Source organism: Cucurbita pepo, chromosome LG19 (genome assembly GCF_002806865.2).
Source record: "Cucurbita pepo subsp. pepo cultivar mu-cu-16 chromosome LG19, ASM280686v2, whole genome shotgun sequence".
Classification (NCBI taxonomy): Eukaryota; Viridiplantae; Streptophyta; class Magnoliopsida; order Cucurbitales; family Cucurbitaceae; genus Cucurbita; species Cucurbita pepo.
In genome coordinates, this window is record NC_036656.1 from 3,954,367 (window position 1) to 3,970,623 (window position 16,257).

The window sequence follows — 16,257 nt, forward strand, 5'->3', positions numbered from 1 at the left end:
ATATATGATTTACTACGATTTTTTTTTTTTAATTTTTAATTTTAATATGGTTGAGATGTTGTTATCTAAGTTACTATTTACTCTTGAATACGAAATTATTTATATATTTATTTTAATTTTACTATTTACTCTTACATTCTTTTAATTTCGCTTCATTATAATGATATTAATATTTTGTTATGTTATTTTAAACAATGAAGTCACATTTTTTAGACAAAAATCAAATTATTTTTATACTTTCTTTCCTATATCTCTTATATCCTAACATATATCTCTTATATCCTAAACTTAGGTTAGCTCAATAACAATAACACATTTATATGAATATAAATTTTAAAGAAAACTTAGGTTAGCTTAATAACAATAACACATTTGATATGAATATAAATTTCAAAGAAATTTTTTTATGATTACAAATTTTGGATTGTATTTTAAGATTTTTACTTATTATATTTATCTAGTGAATAATTATCAAATAAATTAAGTTCGAATTTATTAATACAAAGTAGTTAATTTAATTTTGTAAAAAAATTGAATTTTACCAAAATTAGTGAATATATGTAATGTTTTATGTTATCGGAATTATTATCGTTATTATTTTTCTAAAATTCATCAAAAAATTTATAAATTTTGAATGGAAAAATTACAAAGCTGGTTGGAAAGTCTGGTAGGATCAAAATGGATTTGAACCGACAAACTTATAAATAAAATTGATCTACGATATATTATATATTTTTTAAAATAATAAATTTATTAGATATAAAATTAATATTCAATATTTCAATATCATACATATACTTCATAATTAAACTTTTAATTTTAATCTATTTCATAAATTTGTATTTAATTAAATTTTGAGATAGGATAAATAATTACTTCAATTATATATTAAAAAAAAACAAAACATTAATTATTTAATATAAGATTTATTAAACTATATATTTATGACATTAGATAAGCCTAAGTCTAGAATTCATGTGATCGAATGTATACTATGGTATTGTGACAATAATAATGGGTGGCCCGCTACTTACTCATCAACCATACATCACACGTGGCAGCGGCGGTGGCAGTGGCAGACATCCACCGCAACCCCCAATCTATGGTGCTTTTAATGCATCATATTTTACTCAACTAATTACTTAATATTCCATATAATAAATATTAACTAAAATAATATAATTTAAATCGCTAATAACAATAATATCATCAATTTCTTTATTAAACTATATCAAATTTAATTTAATTATAATGAATTGCGTCATAAAATTTAATAAGAATTTATATTCAAAAGATAGCGAATTTTTCGGTGTCACGTCACTTTGATGCTGATCCGATTCCATTTCTCGTTCTACGTAGGTATTGTGAGAAGTTTCAATAATTAAGTTTAATAATACGAGATTACTTCAAGGATATATTCGATATTTTAATAGCTACAAACCAACCAAAAAATACTTTTCAACAACTCGACCATATTATACGTAAACATTTGGAACTTCCAAATGTGTATTTATTCTTTTAAGTTAATAATCACATTTAATCATAATTTTTCTTTTCTTTTTCTTTTTTGATTTAATGTATTATTTTTCTCTTATTTCGATATTTTTATTCACTCAAAACTATCCTTTTATCTATTTTAATTTAAAATTTAAAAAATTATTGAATGAAGTAATGAAAATGTTTTTTTTAAACGGCTATATTTAAATATTAAAATTAATTAGGATCGATTATCTGTAATACATAAGTACATGAATGAATTGATACCACATTTAAATAAGAACAATACTGAGAATATGATAACTAAAAAGATGTAACAAAAATCATAAAAAGAAAAAAAGGTCGCGGAAGCAGTTCTATATTACATGACGAACAATTTTTTAAATATATTCTAGAAGTAACTATCATTTAAAAATTTTTTATTTAAGATAGAAAAAAAAAACAAAAACTTTGATACCTATTTAGTGGTTTAAATAAAACGTTATTTATCCATTTATTTAATTAAAGTAAATTAAATAGAGAAATAAAGAGAAACATTGAACAGTCAAACATTCATAAAAAAGAGAGGTGTAATTAAATGAAAGAGTAAAGGGTAAAATAGGAAGAACGAAAATTTGCATGCAGAAAGAAATAAAGAGTAAAAAAAACCGGTCAACACGTGGCAGTGACATCCAAGCTATTTATGTCCATAACAAATTCCTTTCCCCTCCAAAACGCCTCTGTTTTCTCTTCTTTTGTAAAGAAAAACCCCTTTGTTGCAGAGATCAGAGATGAAGCTGCCGATATTTGTAATCCCTCTGGTCGCCGTTTCTTGTCTTCTTGCTGTCTTGGGTCCTCAGTTTTCCTCCGACTGGACCAGTTTCTTCGATAAACATGCTTCCGCTTGGAGCTCTGTTTCTTCTCCCACCGAAACAGAGGATTTTCGTTCCAATACGACGGCGGCGGTCAACGACTCTGTTTCAAACCACTCTGTTTCCTCTCCTTTTTCTTCTTCTCCGCCGCCTCTGCCGCCGTCGTCGTTGTCGTCGTCGTCATCCTCACCACCACCGCCAATCGACGAAAAACAGAGTCTTCCACAGCTCCCAGTAAGATTCTCTTTCGTTCTTCCATTTGTTCTGCATGCAGAGATTTTCAAGGGCAGATTAGACAGTGAACTTAGGATCTTTTGCATGCATTTTTCAATAATTAATTAGCCCATTAAGGGGTTTTCGTTAATTGGTTTTTAATAATGATGACTATCGTTGACTGAAAAACTGTTAGTTTAGCTGATTTGGAAATGTATTAATATCTTAACAGAACATGACGACAGTCAACGAAGTTTTGGAAGAAACCGCCATTAATGAAGGGAGAAACGTTTCGTCTGAAGGTAATTATGAACCGGCGGTGGTGAAGGCCAGAAAACAGAGGGAATTTACAAAATTGGAAAAAATCGAAGCTGGGCTCAGACGAGCACGAGCCGCCATTAAAGAAGCCAAGTTCCTGAACCAAACCCATGATCCGGATCTTGTTCCCTCTGGTCCGATGTATTGGAACGCCAAAGCGTTTCACAGGTTAAATTTTTACATTTATGGTTTGATTTTTTCCCCTGTTCTTGCCAAAAGTTTCAGTTTTTTTAATATCATTGTTGGGAGGGAAGTCCCACGTCGGCTAATAAACGGGTTGATAATGGGTTTATAAGTGAGGAATACATTGGCACGACGGGTTGATAATGGGTTTATAAGTGAGGAATACATTGACACGAGCACTTCTCCCGAGCTTATGGTCAAAAGTGGACAATATCATATCATTGCGGGGTTGTGATTCTTAACATGGTATCAGATTTAACTTAGTCGTGTCAATCTTCAAATGTGAACAAAGAAGTTGTGAGCCTCGGATGTGTAGTAAAAAAGTGACTCAGTGTTGAACCCACGAAGGGTGTACTTTGTTCGAGGGCTCCAAAGTAAGGAGTCAAGCCTCAACTAAAGGGAGGCTGTTCGTGGGCTCCATAGGCTTCTGGAGAGGCTCTATGGTGTATGGGTCACACATCGGCTAAAGGCTCTATGGTGTATGGGTCACCCATCGACTAAAGAGGTTGATCGTGAGTTTATAAGTAAGGAATTACATATTCATGCAGGACATACTGAGGAGCCGAAAGCAAAACCATAAGAACTTAGGGTCAAAGTAGACGATATCATACCACTGTGTAGAGTCTTTATTCCTAATAGCTAGTCCCCATGCATTTTCTTACGATTTCCATTAATGGCGATTGCAGGAGCTACTTAGAAATGGAGAAGGAGCTGAAGATCTTCGTGTACGAGGAAGGAGAGCCTCCCCTGTTTCACAATGGCCCCTGCAAGAGCATTTACTCGACCGAAGGGAACTTCATCCACGCCATTGAAATGGACACCAAGTTTCGAACCAAAGATCCCGACAAAGCCCATGTCTTCTTTCTTCCTCTAAGTGTTGCCATGCTCGTTCAGTTCGTCTACGTTCGTGACTCCCATGACTTCACACCGATACGACGCACAGTCGTCGATTATGTCAATGTCATTCGAACCAAATATCCGTTCTGGAATCGCACCCTTGGCGCCGATCATTTCATGCTGTCCTGCCATGATTGGGTGAATATCAGCTAACATGTTCATAATTTTGTTCCTTAACAATGTTTCTCAGTTCGTCGTTTGATCGTCGTTTGATCGCAGGGGCCGGAAGCGTCAAGATCGGTTCCCCATTTGTACAAAAACTCCATTAGAGTACTCTGCAACGCCAACACGTCCGAAGGTTTCAACCCGTCAAAGGACGTTTCCTTCCCAGAAATCAACCTCCAAACGGGTTTCTTGACCGGAATTATAGGCGGCCCATCTCCCTCCCGCCGCCCAATTCTGGCGTTCTTCGCCGGCGGCCTCCACGGCCCCATAAGGCCTATTCTAATCCAGCAATGGGAGAATCAAGACAGCGACGTTCAAGTCCACAAATACCTCCCCAAGGACGTTTCTTACATCGACATGATGAGGAAGAGCAAGTTTTGCCTCTGCCCGAGCGGCTACGAAGTTGCTAGCCCTCGAATTGTCGAGGCCATTTACACCGGGTGCGTTCCGGTCCTCATTTCCGACCACTATGTCCCTCCGTTCAGCGACGTTATCAATTGGAAATCTTTCTCGGTCTCCGTCTCCATCAAGGACATTCCCAATTTGAAGACGATTCTCAGCGGGATATCGCCGAGGCAGTACCTGAGAATGTATCGGAGAGTGTTGAAGGTTAGGAGACACTTTGAAGCCCACTCTCCGCCTAAGAGATTTGATGTGTATCACATGATTCTTCATTCTGTGTGGCTTAGAAGACTCAATCTTAGGGTGCGCGACCGTTGATCTCGGCTTGATCGGACCGGACCGCCGTGGAGATTTAATTTGTATAGGTATTTATAGTTTTTTTAACAAAATTTTGTAGATTTATTAAGGTCAATATTTGGTTGAATTGAATGCCATTCGTGATCATGATCACGTTCTTGAGTTTAATGAAAACGAAGTGCGTTTCAACGAAGTTAGATCGAATTTGGAATGAAACCAACTTGATTTTAGGGTTTAACATTTGTGATCGAGAGATTTGCATATTTATGTACGTTTACGAGCGTTTTTGAGATCTAATTAGCTACAATTATTATATCACTAAGGTAAGGGATACGTTTTTATCTTATACTATCGAAATCTCGACTTTTGAAGTTGTATTTTGACCGTCCAATTCAACCCCTAAGTTTGTCTTTGACACGGTTGCTTCTAGTTTTACTAAGATTATCCAGCACTCTTCTTGATGTGTTAGTTGATATACCGTTTATTATGACACCTGACTTTATTAAGCCACTTACTCATTAATTTATGATAATTAATATAATATTGACTTTTCTATTCATTAGGCCTATGGAGATTGTTGAAGTAACACCGATGTCAATCATACTTCGATTGAGCAATGAGGCAGTGATTCCCAGAGAACACAAAACAGCACGGGTGGGATCAACACACCAAGAACGGCTTCAAATAAACGAGTGGGATTTGTTCCTCGTACTTCAAGTTTTTTTAAGGCGGCCAGTTCTAAGTCCACGATTAATAGACTAAACGCATTTTAAAACTTTAAAGAGAAGCTTAGAACGAAAATCCTAAAGAAGATACTAGCAGTGAGCTTGGGCCATTATAGTGTCTCTTTTTTTGTCCATCGGTTGATGAGTTCTACTTGTTCAATAGGTTCATCCTTCCATATGGTGAGTTCCCTTTCCACTCGATCATTATCCCATCTCATTCGAATGGTATGAGATGATGATGATGATGATAATGATGATTCATGTGTTTTTCATTTTGAATTCATTCGCAACTTTGTATCTTACATCGGTGTCGGTTTTGGCACAGTTCTCAGATTAATTTTTTGTCCGAAAATGATCGTCATTCTAAGAAAGAGCTTCACTTATCGTGTTCTAATGTCATCTTAGCCAACTGGGTGTGCATGTGGTTTGACAAAGACATCTGAAAATTTAGACTCAGTTTAATAATCATCTGCGGATTAAATTTTAGTTAATAGAAGCAATATAAAAACCAATAAATCACATTGAACTGACCACATGAATACAAGGAATATATTCGTTTGTAAAATGGTAACGAAAATTAAAAGATATTTTTCAACAGTAGCAGTACCTAAATCATTCATCTGGGCTCCACTTACTGATACATCGTTGAGCTTCATCAAAATAAACTTCATGTTTCACCACATTCCCAACACAAGTGTTGCGTTGTGTTCGTGTTCGTATTCGCGTTCATCCTTGTCATTACTAGTTTCTTACTAAGCTTCATCTGCTTCACTCAGCTCTCTGGTCCATTTCCTCTTTAAAATCTCAACCTCCATGGCTAAATCGACATAAACAAAGACGGGGTGGAGCGGATACCAACATCAGGAAGTGCTTTTGCTGGTCTTGGACTTGGACTGCTGGGAATCATCAGCTAGTTCAGATTCTGAACTAATGGCTATATTTCTCATTCCATCCTCCATTGCCTCCATAACTTCCTTCTCCATCATCTTCCCCTCGGAAGTTCCGGGATCCTGAGATGGTTCCAACAACCGAGGCACAGCATTCAGCCATGGATGAAGCAGGCATTGCCCTGCAGAGGGTCGGTTTTCTGGAACAAAATCGAGGATTGGAGCTAGAAATTCTGCCATTTGAGTTGCATCTTGTTCGTTGAAATCATACTTTTCCATCAGAACTTTGTTTAATGGCCAGAAACGTAACCTTCGGATGTGCCTCAAATTGCCATATCGGTTGAAGAAATCTCGAGAATAGCGACCGCCGAAAGCAATCTGAAAATGATTCAGTGCAAAAGTGTGTGGTTATGCTAGCAGAAATTTTCACAAGGCTCAGAGGAACAATTGATTACCTTGCGTGGCATCATTCCTAGAAGTTCCATCATCAAAGCTAAGTGGTCCTGGAGCACAAGAAAATATTGTTCTCACAACATGAATACTTTGGAAGGTATCTACAACTCATTAATAGGAAAGCAACTTCAGAAAAGTCTAAATCAATATATATAGAATGTCTCAGCTATGCACCAGCGGATACAAACAAAATGATTATGACAGCCCCAAGAATAAGGATCACACCATTAGTTAAACTACCATTCTAACAATGACAAACAAAGAATTGAAATAAAGATTCTAAGCAAATTCTCTTAAACACATTCTACAAAACAGGAGAATGAGATATTGTCTATTGCGCACGGGTGGATTTTTAAGCACAAAATTCAAGAACGAAACGTTGCAAAAGAAAATTCTAGCTAGCAAAAACAAGTTGAGATTAAAATATATGCTAAGCCAAGTATGGCAATGTGGAACAGTTTAAGAACGTGTAAACAAATTGCAGTAACAAAGCTCAAAGAATGGCATCCAAACCTCATCTCTGTCAAAGTTGTCACCACTGTGAGGGTCAAAGAGTACATCACCAGTTGCAAGCTCGAAGCAAATGCAAGCAAAGGACCAAAGATCTGCTGATGTAGAATACTTTGATCCAAGGATAACTTCGGGGCACCGATACTGTCGAGTCTGAATGTCATTTGTAAACTGTTTGTATGTCCAACATGCATTTCCAAAATCAACCAACTTGCAATTCAGATCCACTGAAGCCAATAACATCTTCTTTCTCAAGCGACTCCCTTTCTTGGCAACTTGATTTTCTTCGCCACCGCCCTTTGCTCCATCAGCATCAGATGATCGATTTGTACTGAAAGAACTAGTTGATTTTTCCTCTGTAGCACCAGTGCTTGATTTCGCGTTAGGAGATGATTCAGTGGTACGAGATGTCTCTGCATTAGCATCAGCCTCCGCAGTCATTTCCTTCTCCACACATCCCTGAGCAGCTTGCTTCGCCTTTCGTCGAATGTTTCTCTTGTGGTGTTTAGTAAAATCCCCATTTGATAATTTTATGTCTTTCGAAATCCCACACTCCAATGTCGCCTTGTCCTTGCTAGTTGGAAGAATAAGAGGGGTGCCAGATTTTCTGGGATCCTTTGATGGGTCAATCATCGAAAGTAACAGAATATTTTCAGGCTTCAAATCAGTATGTATAATAGAGAGCTGTTTATGCAAGTAATCCAAACCAACCAATATATGAAAACATATCTCCTTAACCATATGAATTGGTAATCCACGGTAGTCAGTATACTTGATTAGTGTCAATAGATTATCCCCCAAATACTCAAAAATCATACAAACATGCTGCCCATTAGGTCCAGAATGCTTGAAATGATCCAAAAGCTTCACCACACATTTCTTATCATCAGCGTCTCCGTCTGCAATCTGTTTCAAGATTGTAATCTCATCCATAGCTGCCTCAGTATAGTGCTGAGCGCTCTTCTGTACTTTGAGAGCCACATATCGCTGAACATCATAAAATCAGTTTAAATTTTAAATACACAACCTAAATTACTCTCATCTTCTACTTCCTACTCCCAAACGAGGCAATAAAACAACATCCTACCATCATAGTTTCTCAAGTAAGTGAAGTAATTAAAAAAGAACAAGAAGATTTCGAGTTTTGTATACCTATGTTGAACAGGAAGATCGGAAAGAAGCGAGACTAGAACAATAAATGGCGCGAAGAAAAAAGAGAGGAAGATAGAGAAATTACAGAGGATTGGATGTCCCAGGCAAGCCAAACAGTGGAGAAATGGCCCCAACCGAGCTTGCTCTGAACCACATATCTACCATTCTTGAAAGTGTCGCCAATTCGAACGGCGTGGTAGCCTCCTCGCCGGTAATCCTCAGTTCCTTCGTCCTCTGAGGTGTAATCGCTGCTATCGGTCTGATCCTCGTCTTGCTTCTTACTGTCCATCGCTGTCCTCGCCTGCCATGCGAGTTCAGGGTCAACCAACTCCCGAAGCTTCCGATTCACTCGGAAATTGCGCCCGATTCAAAAAAAATCCGAGAGTTCTTCGCCGAAATTGAAGGATATGAATGTGATTTTCAGAGGCAGAGGCCGAGAGAAGAAGAAGAAGATTGAAATTATTGGTAGTCCTCGGTTTTGATTACTGAGAAGATGGAGAGCTCCTTTTCTTGTTGGCCGCTCTGTCGAATATGATTTTTCTTTTTTTTATTTATTTAATTTAATAAATTCAGGTGTGGAATTTCCAGCCTGGATAATTATTATTGAATTTCTGTAAAAAAAAAAAAATTGGTACAACAAATTGTGATCTATTATCTTCCATCTTATTTTAAAATTTATTAGTTTATTAAATAAAATTTTATTTTTCAACACTAATTAAAAAAAAAAAGTCTTTTTATATTAAATTTTAAATTATATAAATTTATAAAACATTTTTGCTATTATTATTTTTATAGGTATCTATATTCATTTTAAAATTTTAATTTTTAATTTAAATCTCTACTAATTTTAATAAAAATAAGTATAAATATCTTCACAAACAATATCACAAATCTTAATAAAATCATTTTATATTATATTATATATTTATTTAAAAAATCATTTGAAAACACACAAAAATTATAAATAATAAAGAAATAATTTCTTTTCACTTTATTTTTTATTTTTTAGTCAATAATAAAATAAAAATTTTGAGATTATAATATGTAACAAACTAAGCTCTAAACACACTAATATCTTAATTATGAAAGTTAGTTAAGCTTTGCTTTACACTCCAAAGGTTTTAGATGTACTTTTATTTGGTAACATTAAATTAAAAAAGCATTTATTTAAATTGCTTTAAAAGAATATTGGAAATTGGTAAATAATTATCTTTGGTGAGGTGTCATCATCATAAAAAATGATGACAAGACAATATCTTCATTTTATTTCATTTATACACTCTAATATTAAAAACCATTATTTTTTCTTATTTATAATATATCTATATAAATTCAACTCAAATCTCGCCCTCTATTATAAATTATAAATAATTTATGAATACTATAATTAAATAACTCGGGAATATGGAGAAGTAATATTAAGGTGTTTAAAAAATCCGATAACTTGAAAAGTTGGATCAATTCAATCGAATTAGATTACACTCATTTGAGTTCGGTTCGGTTATATTCAAATAAATTAAAGTTTTATACAATAAGTTTGGTTCGTGGATTTCATTAAAATTATATCGAGTTGAACCGTGTGAACCCGAATTTATTATTAATTTTACCCATCTTTATTTTATTTTTAATTACGTACTCTTCCACAATCTTTTAAATAAATTAATTAGAAATGAATTACCTATTTTAATTAATTAGTTAAAGAAGGGAAACTTTAATTTTATGAAATTAGAAATGAATTAATTATATAATTTATTATTTTGTAATTAACTTTTAAACTTAATAAATTTATTGAAACTATAAAAACATGTAGAAGCCTTAAGTCTCAAATTTAATTATACTATATATTATATGGAAACATATATTTAATAGTCACATCTTGTTTATTTTTACTTTTATTAATCATATATTACATATATTAAATATCGATCATTTGATTTTTAAATACTTAAAAAAAATTATAATTCAAACAGGCCTGGTAAAGGTTGGGCTCCGAAAAGGAAACCGGGCTAAAGTCTTGGCCCATTTGTTCTAAAGGGCTCGGTGGCATTATGGTGATTAAGTTATAATAAAGGGGTAATCAAATGAACCTCAAAGTATAGATATCGTTTCCCTCGGACAGAACTCATTTCTAGGGTTTCGGCGAGCAAGAAGAAACAGAGGAGTAGACGCAGCAGCCGCCACCATGGTGTTGAAGTGAGTCTCTTTAATCGCTCTTTCCGATTCAATCTTGAATCGATTTCAGTATTCATTTCGAGTTTTTCTTTTAATCGATGATTGCATCCGTCATGGCGAAATAGAGGATCAGTATGGCTATTTGTGCCTTTTAATTTAACTTTCAGTTCACTGTTGGTGCCTGAAGATGTATTGCTTCGAGATCTCTAGGTTTTTGTGTAGGTGAATTTGATTTGTAGGTCATTAGTTTTAAGAAGTGATGGCTTATGAGAATGTGAAAACTTGTAGTGTTAGAAATGCGCAGTTTGTTTCTACCTGATTCTGAAGTATAATCCTGGTTTTTTTAGGACCGAGCTCTGTCGATTCAGTGGTGCGAAGATATATCCCGGTAGAGGAATCAGATTTATCCGTGCAGATTCACAGGTAATAAACCTGCGCGGCCGTCGATTGTGTTTTTGTTATTACTGGATAATCATATTTGTTTCTTATCTGATGACATAAACTTACCTGCTGTTTTTGTTGCATACTTGTCTTTATTGACTAGGTTTTCCTGTTTTTAAACTCCAAATGCAAGAGGTACTTCCATAACAAGCTGAAGCCTTCTAAGCTCACCTGGACAGCAATGTACAGGAAGCAACATAAGAAGGTAATGGGTCAAATATAGCTCTTGGATTCATTTACTTGTATCTATATTTAGATTTTATCATATCCTGTCCTCTCTGTTTGCTCTGATTATGTATGGGTAGCTTTGAAACATAATGATTTTGTGTGTGGTACTATTAGATCATAATTTTTCAAACAACTCAACGGTTCTCAATATTTGTTTTCTAGAAGTATTTTCCCTGTTATTTACATTATCATTCCCCCTTGGCCTTTAACCGGGATTTTAACCAAATAATTGTTGATTGTTGAATGTTTTTCATTCTTTTTATTCCGGTAGGACATTGCTCAAGAGGCTGTAAAGAAGAGGAGACGTGCCACCAAGAAGCCATACTCAAGGTCCATAGTGGGTGCTACATTGGAGGTTATCCAAAAGAAGAGAGCTGAGAAGCCCGAGGTTCGTGATGCTGCTAGGGAGGCAGCCCTTCGGTATGTGATTGTTCTGAGTTCGAATGTTTCTTAATGATACAGGCGGAGGCATGGAATAATTTCTTTATCAATCATAGTTATGGATGAAACTAAAATTTGTTAATTGTTGTTGTGCTGTAGGGAAATTAAGGAGAGAATTAAGAAAACAAAGGATGAGAAAAAGGCAAAGAAGGCAGAAGTGATGGCCAAAACACAGAAGACACAGACCAAGGCTAACGTTGGTAGGGGGGGAGCTGCACCTAAAGGACCAAAACTTGGCGGCGGCGGCGGCAAACGTTGAATTTTCCATGCTGCAAGCTAAGAACAGTAGTTTACGAGTTTTTATGCTCTTTGAAATAGCAAAACCTGAGTAAAAGATAATGTTCCAACTATTTTCGAAATTTTGTATGGATCAATTATTGTGCTTTTCATTTCATCTTGCAGTTACGTTGCAAATATCAGAATGTTGCGTTTTTTTCTGATAGTTTACATGATTATGCATGACTACCCGAAAGTGCCTACTTCTTTTGGTGTTTATGAATTTCCATCCAAATTTTATTTGCTTTGATAAGCTTGAATTTTCTGATTATTGGAAGTATTAGTTGATTTTGTGGTAGGGGAGCTTTGTTCTTAAATTTTGCTGACCCAATACTGGGAGTTAAATGGTTCTGAACTGTTTGATTTAAGTATAGCAACCACATTATATTATTTTATATTGCTATATTTTATTACAAATTAATTGTTTAATAATCTATATGATTTAACTTGCATGTTCTTTTGTTTAATCAAAATTATTTAATAAAATTTCCGGATTATAAGAAAATTTGAATCTATCAAAATTTCAAAAATTATTTAAAACTTGATAATGTAAAATTCAACATTAAATTTCTAATCCAAAATTTATGGATAAGAAGGCAAGTGAGCAACTTGAGAACAAGACCAGGGTGAAGGAATTGAAGAAGCTGATATTTGTTCGACATTTTCGACATTAAAGATGTGATTATTCCAGCTCCGAACGCCCTCTGCCGTGCTCTCTGCCGCCTCTTCCTCGGAGACGGTCATGTAAGCCATCGACCCGTGATTCCTTACCGCTTGTTCTCTTAGCATGCTTCTTAGTTCCCTCACCTACTCCAACAACATTGTACATCCAAAGATCAAAATGACAAAGATTTGTGCATGGAAATGCATGGGCGGAAAAAGAGAAAAAGAGATAGAAACCTGTTGTTGAAGGTCAAGTTTTTCCATAGAAATGGCGTCAAATTCTTGTTTGAGAGTGTCATAGAGATGCTGAAGCTGCTTAACCTTTGAGCGAGCTCTTCTATTCTGGAACCACACCGCTATCTGCCTTGGTTGGAGTCCAATCTCCTTTGATAGCTTCATTTTTCTCTCAGGTTCAAGCTTCACTTCCTCTTGAAAGCTTCTCTCCAATGACTCCAATTGATCCCGACTGAACCTCTTCTTCTTCTCATCCACTCCTCCAACCCTACTTTCCTGAGCTTCCATGCCCAGTCTCTTCGTCTCTGTTGTCTCTACCGCTCATTAAACCCGATGTTAAGAATACGATTCAAATATTATATCTCTCAATTTGAATTGAAGTAATCATGATTTTATGTTATATCGTAACAAGATGATCATCTTGTGTTCAAATGGATCTTAATACTATCCGTTAACGGTTAATCTATAATAGCCCGAGCCCATTGACAGATATTTGTCCTCTTTGGCCTTTTTCTGCTCGGCTTCCCTCAAAATTTTAAAATGCCTATGCGAAGGAGAAGTTTCCGCATCCCTTGTAAGGAATGTTTGGTTTCCCTCTCCATGATATGGAATCCTCACATAATTTTACACTAAAGAGAGAACGGTTAAAAATATAACTAAATTAAGAAAGATCGAACGGGTAATAACAAGAAAATTGGAAGAGATTTTGCACTAAAAGATAAACCGGGATGAAGATGTAGATTGTATTCATGTAAGTTCTTCGAATTATATTCATGTTAACCCAACCCAACCCGAAAAGCTAATCCAACACAATCCTTATAATTCGGGTTGGGTCAGTTTGGTTTGTTGGGTTTTCAAGTTTAATGTACACGAACAAAATGAAGAAGGTTGAGGGAGTTGGGATTTACCAGGAAACTGATCCAAACTGCAAGGATAAAGCAATGCAGAAGAAGATTGTGGAGGTGGAGGAACATAGTGAGGACTGAGATCAGACCCATTATAGGAGTCCATGTGTTTGGATCAGAGGATCAAGAGAAGATGGGAACTACAAGGGTTCGATTCCAAGAACAGAGGAAGTTCGTGTTTTTAAGCCTATGCGGATCGAAGTTGGGACGAACTTTAGACTTGTTGGCTTCTTTATAGAACTGGATTGTTGTTTGAAAAGTGGATGAGAAAAGGAGAAAGAGAGAGAGAGAGAGAGTTTTAAATGAAGTAAGATAGGCGTGGGAAAGTGAAGGCTGTCAGTTAAACAGAGGCATAGGAAGAACAGGAGGATGAGTAGCAGCAGGATGAGTTATGGGGACCATAGATATCAACCGCATCCCCCATGGATACACACATTTCAGACCAACCCCTTTTGTCTTTCTTGGCATTAATTGGTTTACAAAGCATGCAGCAGTAGTGGAGATGAAGAACAGAGGGGTTCGGTCAGATTAGGTTTGCGATTTGATAAACGTTTCGATGGGGAAAGGTCGGGGCAGAGATGAAGATGGAAATATAATCCTAGTTTTAACTGACAAAGAGAATAATTCTCTTCCTTTCGTATCCAATTTTTCTTATAATGAAAATTTTCCGTCTAATTCAAGGTGAATCCTGAGTCTCATTGGTTAAATGAACTTGTTCATACAAATCAGCAATTTATACAAGATTTCGAATAGTCGTAGGTTAAAACTTTCATTGATCTCTCATCTAATCATGCAATTTAATAAAAAAATCTCGTTTTTATTATGACCTGTAAAATTAAGATTAATATAATTAAAAAAAAAAAAAAAAAAGGAATATTTGTATTGGGGTTTTGAGTTTTAGTATTAGACGATAAATAAATAAATAAATAATTAATGTAGAGTGGGTTGGGGCCATACTAAAACTGGGGGCTGCTGGCTGGAAGAGGGCTCCGGGATGGGTCAGAAGGAGGAAGAGAGGTACACAGATTATAGACTGAAGCCCTAAAATATGGTGAATATTAAGTAGACATTTTCCGTAGACAATGTTGAAGATATACGAGCTTCTATTTGTCGGAGATATATATTTAAATTAGTTGAATTCGGTGAGCTTCTAACTTTATAAAACATCTTTATTAGTAAGAGGCTTTCGGGACCAATAAAAGTATAACTCGGTATAAATACTTCTACTTTCATTAAAAAGTATTGGCCGACAAAACGTGTCAATAGCCTTAAAGTGTAAAAGGTTATGATTTGAATGGAAGGACAGAGAAAAACAAAACAAGAATGGAAGAACAATAATCAAACAAGATCAAAAGTGGGAGGGATGTAATTTTGTACAAAATTAAACCTAGAACTGAAACAAGAGCTATGAAGATCAAATGGGGCAAAAGGCATGAGCTGAAATTGGTGTTTGAGAGTGGCATTTATAATATCATAAATGGATGAGAGGCTGACCTAAATGATTGGAATCCAAAAACAATATACAGTAATGCTACTCCACGCTGCACCAACTGCCCAAAATATTTTAAATACTTTGAAAATATATAAAATTTTATGAACTATAGAGACTAAATTAATACAAATCTATAAAAACGACAAGAAAAAGTAGTGTGGACCAAAACGTGGTAAACTCTCCTTCGAACAGAGAGTCGCATTAGGAGTAAGTATAGAGTGTGAGAGTGGTCCATTAACAAAGAACAGAGAACCTGTAAAAAAAAAGTCTAACAAGTTAGTCCCTCAACTTTAGTTTATAACAATTCAACCCTCTCGTAATCTTTCTCTGATGAGATTTTTTAAGCAAGGATGATAAAATACTAAGAAATCTTTCAATAAATTGCTGTAAATTAAGAGTTATTGAGATTACTTGACGCAGCCAGAAGCAGTGGGGTTCCCTGCAAGCAGGCGGCGCCGTAGGGCCAAATCCATAACTCCACACACCAACAACATCAATACCAGCTTGATATCTGGTCCACCAGTACAGCACCCTACTCGGCTACTCCTACTTCACCACCTTTATTTCTCTCTAAACATCACGTCCAGCCAAAAAATCCAAGGCAAACAGGTTTTATAAAGATAATGATCAGTATGGAAACGCTAAGGTTTCACTCAAGAAATCAGTGATGATCATCACTATAAGAACTCAATTCCAAAGCTTAAATTTCAAAAATCCATGGAGGTTTCACATAAATATATATCAGTACTTCAGGAAGACAAAAAAGGTGCATCAAGAGTCACATATATGTGTATATGTAATGGCTGATGACAGCAACTGGAAGACCAGAAGCTCTTCAAAAATTTGGGGGGGGGG

The 16,257-nt window shown here is 35.5% G+C and overlaps 4 protein-coding genes across 4 annotated transcripts; 2 read left to right on the forward strand and 2 right to left on the reverse strand.

Moving 5' to 3' along the window:
• Window positions 1–2,222: 2,222 nt before the first annotated feature.
• LOC111781825 (probable glycosyltransferase At5g03795) lies at window positions 2,223–5,016 on the forward strand. Its single transcript, XM_023662537.1, has 4 exons — window positions 2,223–2,582; window positions 2,794–3,047; window positions 3,749–4,097; window positions 4,179–5,016. Exons 1-4 carry the CDS (start codon window positions 2,268–2,270, stop codon window positions 4,842–4,844), a joined length of 1,584 nt encoding a protein of 527 aa, XP_023518305.1. The 5' UTR covers window positions 2,223–2,267; the 3' UTR covers window positions 4,845–5,016.
• A 1,029-nt stretch (window positions 5,017–6,045) lies between these two features.
• Window positions 6,046–9,070, reverse strand: LOC111781521 (serine/threonine-protein kinase spk-1-like). The gene is made up of 4 exons (XM_023662168.1): window positions 8,636–9,070; window positions 7,402–8,385; window positions 6,891–6,938; window positions 6,046–6,813 (listed from the first exon to the last, which is right to left on the reverse strand). The coding sequence occupies exons 1-4, from the start codon at window positions 8,837–8,839 to the stop codon at window positions 6,409–6,411; spliced, it is 1,641 nt and encodes a 546-aa protein (XP_023517936.1). The 5' UTR covers window positions 8,840–9,070; the 3' UTR covers window positions 6,046–6,408.
• A 1,596-nt stretch (window positions 9,071–10,666) lies between these two features.
• LOC111782326 (60S ribosomal protein L24-like) lies at window positions 10,667–12,297 on the forward strand. The gene is made up of 5 exons (XM_023663186.1): window positions 10,667–10,743; window positions 11,070–11,145; window positions 11,267–11,368; window positions 11,663–11,811; window positions 11,932–12,297. Exons 1-5 carry the CDS (start codon window positions 10,733–10,735, stop codon window positions 12,089–12,091), a joined length of 498 nt encoding a protein of 165 aa, XP_023518954.1. The 5' UTR covers window positions 10,667–10,732; the 3' UTR covers window positions 12,092–12,297.
• A 393-nt stretch (window positions 12,298–12,690) lies between these two features.
• Window positions 12,691–14,016, reverse strand: LOC111781655 (homeobox-leucine zipper protein ATHB-22-like). Its single transcript, XM_023662341.1, has 3 exons — window positions 13,914–14,016; window positions 13,009–13,319; window positions 12,691–12,915 (listed from the first exon to the last, which is right to left on the reverse strand). The coding sequence occupies exons 1-3, from the start codon at window positions 14,014–14,016 to the stop codon at window positions 12,691–12,693; spliced, it is 639 nt and encodes a 212-aa protein (XP_023518109.1).
• Between the last annotated feature and the right edge of the window lie 2,241 nt (window positions 14,017–16,257).

What these genes read in the sequence shown, in the direction of transcription:
- LOC111781825 (XM_023662537.1), top strand. Translation starts at nt 2,268, where the DNA reads ATGAAGCTGCCGATATTTGTAATCCCTCTGGTCGCCGTTTCTTGTCTT. An exon ending in AGAGTCTTCCACAGCTCCCA is followed by an intron (nt 2,583 to 2,793) that starts GTAAGATTCTCT and finishes ATATCTTAACAG; the next exon opens with AACATGACGACAGTCAACGA. An exon ending in TGCTGTCCTGCCATGATTGG is followed by an intron (nt 4,098 to 4,178) that starts GTGAATATCAGC and finishes GTTTGATCGCAG; the next exon opens with GGGCCGGAAGCGTCAAGATC.
- LOC111781655 (XM_023662341.1), bottom strand. Translation starts at nt 14,016, where the DNA reads ATGGACTCCTATAATGGGTCTGATCTCAGTCCTCACTATGTTCCTCCA. An exon ending in CAGTTTGGATCAGTTTCCTG is followed by an intron (nt 13,320 to 13,913) that starts GTAAATCCCAAC and finishes AATGAGCGGTAG; the next exon opens with AGACAACAGAGACGAAGAGA. An exon ending in AACTTGACCTTCAACAACAG is followed by an intron (nt 12,916 to 13,008) that starts GTTTCTATCTCT and finishes TTGTTGGAGTAG; the next exon opens with GTGAGGGAACTAAGAAGCAT.
- LOC111782326 (XM_023663186.1), top strand. An exon ending in ACAGGAAGCAACATAAGAAG is followed by an intron (nt 11,369 to 11,662) that starts GTAATGGGTCAA and finishes TTATTCCGGTAG; the next exon opens with GACATTGCTCAAGAGGCTGT. An exon ending in GCTAGGGAGGCAGCCCTTCG is followed by an intron (nt 11,812 to 11,931) that starts GTATGTGATTGT and finishes GTTGTGCTGTAG; the next exon opens with GGAAATTAAGGAGAGAATTA.
- LOC111781521 (XM_023662168.1), bottom strand. Translation starts at nt 8,839, where the DNA reads ATGGACAGTAAGAAGCAAGACGAGGATCAGACCGATAGCAGCGATTAC. An exon ending in ACAACTTTGACAGAGATGAG is followed by an intron (nt 6,939 to 7,401) that starts GTTTGGATGCCA and finishes CTTGTGCTCCAG; the next exon opens with GACCACTTAGCTTTGATGAT. An exon ending in TAGGAATGATGCCACGCAAG is followed by an intron (nt 6,814 to 6,890) that starts GTAATCAATTGT and finishes AATCATTTTCAG; the next exon opens with ATTGCTTTCGGCGGTCGCTA.